The sequence below is a fragment of the Montipora foliosa genome, chromosome 8 (genome assembly GCF_036669935.1).
Source record: "Montipora foliosa isolate CH-2021 chromosome 8, ASM3666993v2, whole genome shotgun sequence".
NCBI lineage: Eukaryota > Metazoa > Cnidaria > Anthozoa > Scleractinia > Acroporidae > Montipora > Montipora foliosa.
Genome location: NC_090876.1, coordinates 7413154 through 7418153, shown reverse-complemented (window position 1 = coordinate 7418153; position 5000 = coordinate 7413154). Strand labels below are relative to the sequence as shown.

General features: G+C 40.0%; 1 protein-coding gene across 1 annotated transcript in view; it reads right to left on the bottom strand.

The window, feature by feature from the left end:
* Positions 1–5000, bottom strand: part of LOC137967929 (collagen alpha-1(II) chain-like) — a 141726-nt gene that overhangs the window by 57936 nt on the left and 78790 nt on the right. Inside the window, exons 30-32 of the mRNA XM_068814531.1 lie at positions 2440–2493; positions 2271–2324; positions 544–597 (exon numbers count right to left, since the gene is read on the bottom strand). Coding sequence (XP_068670632.1) covers positions 544–597; positions 2271–2324; positions 2440–2493 — 162 coding nt within the window. The remainder of the gene's footprint in view (positions 1–543; positions 598–2270; positions 2325–2439; positions 2494–5000) is intronic.

The following is a 5000-nucleotide window of genomic DNA, read 5'->3' as shown; positions in this document are numbered from 1 at the left end:
CGCGACCACAGTTTTCCCTCATTCCACCCGGTCTGAGGCCATAGATATTATCCCAGGCACTTTTTAGTAAAAGCCCTCGAGTGTTCGTCATGTCAAAAGGATGTTGTGTTTGTAAATGAATGGAAGTTGAACGTCTGGCGGACCCCCATTGTACCACGTATGGAAGTGATACATATTCGGACTTAAGAAGAACGCAAGATTCCATTATACTTTACCCAGCATAACGAACGATTTTTCATTAAATCAAGTCACTGCTTGGGAGTCTCTCTGTTTTAGCAGAGGTCGATAAAGTCCCGCTACTTCTCTTGTAAAAATTGCTGCCTACATGGGTCACCAAGAGTACTGACAGCTTCATTGTAATAAAACAGAGACAGAGCTAATGAATGGCTACACTGCATCTCTGCTTTCGAAACTTTGCTTCTGAGTTCCCGTCTAGGATGGTCTAGGGAACAGGAATTGAAAATACTCGACCCCCCCCCCCCCCCCCTTAGTGAGAACCGGTCCAGATATAGTGTCCGCCTCCCTCCGCAGTAAAACACTTACCGGACTTCCCACTTTCCCTGCCACACCAGGTTGACCTTGAATACCAGGAGGTCCCTGTTAACAAAGGTAAGACAAAACCAACTCCGTGTGTAAGGAGAATATGAGAACGCATTCCTAAGTACACTAAGACTATTTCTACGAGATATTACACATGGACAACAAAAACGAGAATTGGTATTGTAATAGATGGTTTTCACGTAGATGGTTTTCACCTGACGTCACAGCAGCCATGTTGGTGCACAGAATAATAGAGAAAATAGTCTTTTGGGAATTTGAGTCTATTATAATGCAAAACATGAGCCATAATTTGCTATTGTTTTGCGCACGAACATGGCGTTCTCATCACGTGATTGAAAACCCTGTATTCTTTCGGAAACAAACCCATAAACACACTACTTTACTTTTTCACAACAATATAAATTCACCTTAATATTTCGTTTCCGTTTCTCGACATCTGTTGCATAATTATTGCGAGTATTCATTCAATGAGATTTGTGAGAATGTCGGCTTTTTCGTTCCTTGGTCCTAGAGCTCAATGGACAGCGAATGACGAACCAACGAGAATTAAGAAAATATATGCTGACCAGTTCGTGTCCACTAATATCCCCTATCAATGGCGGCTACAATGGCACACTGCCACTGTCATTCACTTTTGGTGTGACTTCGAACAGAAAAACCCTCTGAACAAGCACACATTCGCAAAGTCAATAGGGAGCTTAAGCAACGACAACGGCGACGGCAACGAGAACGTCATGAATTTGCATATTTAGTGGGTAAACACAATAGCTTTGGCACGCCCTGCACGTGCGTTTTTCACTTTTGTCCATTTCGTTGCCGTCGTCAGCTAAACAACAACGTGAAATAGACAAGTTTTTGGTTTTATGAAGAACGTCAGCACTTGAGGATAAATTTTCATTTTCTCTCCTAAAATGGAGTGGCGTTCCGACTGGTGTCATCTTTGAAGAAATACCACACCCTCGTCATATTAAAAACGCTGAAATAATCACGAAGCGATTAAAGCAACGCAAATTTATATTTTGAGATGACGTTCTCGTTGCCGTTGCCGTTGTCGATGCTTAAGCTCCCTATTAAGCCGACCGTGACTGAATTTCGTGTAGCACGAAATTACCCAAATAGCTAATATGTTGTTAACAGCTTGATTCGCCTGAGTGCATTCAGCCAATCAGATCACGCACTTGGACAAATCGTCACTTCATGAAAACAAAAACAAATGACCGCAATGACCTTTGGGCGAATATATTATAATTGCTTATAATGCCTGCCTTGTTTACTGGCAAGCACGCAACACTTTGCAACTTCTACAGGGGAAAACAGACGACAAAAGCGTTTCGGTTTCATGGGACAACAGGTACAAAATCGTTGTTTTGTGGTCCAGGAAATAGAATGCAAACGACATTGCAATTTGAAAATACACTGTGCGCGTTCCATAAAATTTTGTCAACCATCATGAATTTAAATATTTTGCTCAAAGATGAACAGATGCCCTGTGATAACAGAGCCACAATGTCCGTCACTTTAGTTTCAAAATGGCCTGTAGCCGTCTCGGCATACATTTGTGCCGACAAATTTCGAAATCTGCCCTTAGCATTGTGCCAACATGCATCAAAAACTCAGACATGCCTTTTGATCGAAAAAACCTCTTATCTGCATTTCTGCATTACCTAAGATACATGTCAGTTAATCCATCAAATACAAGAGCTACATACCTGCGGTCCCTGGGCACCTTGTTGTCCGAGATCACCTCTGTTTCCTTGCCGACCCTGTGGAACACAAAAAGAACCATGCCATTCCCAAATGAACAACCAAGAACACAATGGATGACAACAAGAGAAACTGAGAGAGGAGATCCAGATTGCAAGTAATTCATCACAGTACCGCAATACCAGGGGAACCGGATTTTCCCTCTTCACCTCTAGCACCACGTTCACCCTGTGAAGAAATTCGAAGGAAAAAGCTATAAGAAATCATACTAAAAGCGCAACACAGACGCCTCCTTGTCAGCCGGAAGAAATCACCCTCCTTAAGGACGGTATCTACTATTGTTATTGCGCATACATTCTGTGCGTCTCAAGATACTCGGGTTTCCTAGGGTGGTGCTTTATAAAACTATGCAGAGAAAGCAGAACTTAGCAAGTGCACTTGGTATCCAAACAGAAAATTGGGGGTAATCGCGCAAATTTTCCACGATAATTAAGCCTCAATTTGGAAAAGAACGCCATACATTGCTTTGTATTTCAAAGCTTTTTACAAACATTGTTGATTAATTGTCTTTGAAAAATGCGTGGTTACCCACAATTTTCTTTTTTGGTTTCAGTAACACTTGCTAAGATCTGCTTTTCCCGCAAATTCATAAACCGCGTAAAAATACCTTCAATTAGTAGGCACTGTCCTTAATTAAGCTTAATCTCGAAACAATAAAAACCCAGGGAAAATAGGATGCACCAGCAAAAAAAACCTTGCGAAGTACAGGGCTTTAAAAAAGAGCTCATGGTCAAAGCTGCACGAAATGAAAACAGCATGTTCGGGAAATGAACTTTGGTTATAGTTTTATGATTTATACTATCCATTCTGGGCTTTTTTTTCTGTAAGTAACGTCCAGATAAGTGAATCTGCATCCGTCACAAAAACATCTACTCTTTTCTTTTCTTTCTTTAGAAACCACGTACTGCAACGTTAACAAGAATAGTAGATCTTCCCTGCAAACCGTGACTCAGAATAGACCTTATTCACGATGGCCGCCATGTTAGATTCGCTATTATCATGTAAATTAGCTACACACTTCTCAGGGGGCAAACAACACAAGTTCGAGAGGTTATAACGAACATCTTAGCCACACAGATTTGTTTCACGTTCATTGAATGTTTATCACCTAAGTAGTGAAATAGAAAGTTACTTTGATTTTTTTAATGAAAAATCAGCAGATAACGAAGTAAAAAGTCAAAATATCGGAGGCAATCAAAAGATATAAAATTATTATAAAAGGTACTTAAAGTGCCTATCACCTCAACACACTTTTCCAATATATTTATTCTCCGAAATCATCCCAAATACATCGTGTTGTTTTTAGAGCATTTAGATTGAAATTTCACTCTTTCATTGGCTTTGAAAAACGGGAAAAGTGGTCATACCGTGATTGATAACCGAGCAATGAAGGAGAATGGGTTCTATACCGGGTTGACGTCACAAATTGATTTGCATCGCTGTTTTCAAAGAACTATCTCAATGAAAATTAATTTGTGACGTCAACCCGGTATCGAACCCATTCTCCTTCATTGCTCGGTTATGGATCAAAGTATGATCACTTTTCCCGTCTTTGAAAGCCAATAAAAAAGTAAAATTTCAATCAAAAGGTTCTTTAAACAACACGATGTATTTGGTACAATTTCGGAGAATAAATAAAGAGGAAAAGTGTGTTGAGGTGATAGGCACTTTAATTCTAAATTCTAAAATGTACTTTCAGCAATGTTAATTCAATAATTCGACGAGCCGATTTTCCGCAATTTGCCTTTTTTCCATGTTTGCCCCCCAGCATAACACATGGCTAATTTGCATGACAATTTGAAAACCAACATGGCGGCTATCGTGAATAAGGCCTATTGCCCCTGCATTTACTTAATTCAAATCTTTGTTTTTTTCCATTTTGTCATTTTCATACATTTTTATAGTACTACGTACTATCGCTAGCCTCGATTTTCTTCCTTGTGGCTATCATATTATTTAAAATATTACGTAAAAATCGCCTGACTTAAGTAGGGTTCAAGTGAAGCTATGATCTTCGCAGTTATGAACGCAATTTTTGCAATTGCGTAGAGAAGCCTGAAAAATTCAGGACTTCAACGGGGTTTGAACCCGTGACCTCGCGATTCCGGTCCGACGCTCTAACCAACTGAGCTATAAAGCCACTGACGTTGGGAGCTGGTCATTTGTGGGTTCTAATGGTCCCGTGAGGAATGAATCAATGATGAAATGGTATATGAAATGAATCATATATGAACTGCGGATATGAAATCAAGTGAAGCTATGATCTTCGCAGTTATGAACGCAATTTTTGCAATTGCGTAGAGAAGCCTGAAAAATTCAGGTCACGGGTTCAAACCCCGTTGAAGTCCTGAATTTTTCAGGCTTCTCTACGCAATTGCAAAAATTGCGTTCATAACTGCGAAGATCATAGCTTCACTTGATTTCATATCCGCAGTTCATATATGATTCATTTCATATACCATTTCATCATTAAGTAGGGTTGTATGACACCCGGTTGGCAAATGACCATCGAAATTAACTACCACAGCAACATAATTATAGTCAACTCAAGATTAGCGGTGATCGAATTCCAAAGGGACTGTCCCCAGAAGGGTAGAACGACGCAATAATAGCGAGGCGAACAGTCAAGTAAGATGTTATCTATTATCGTCTCGGAATAAGTTCACTTCAAGTCG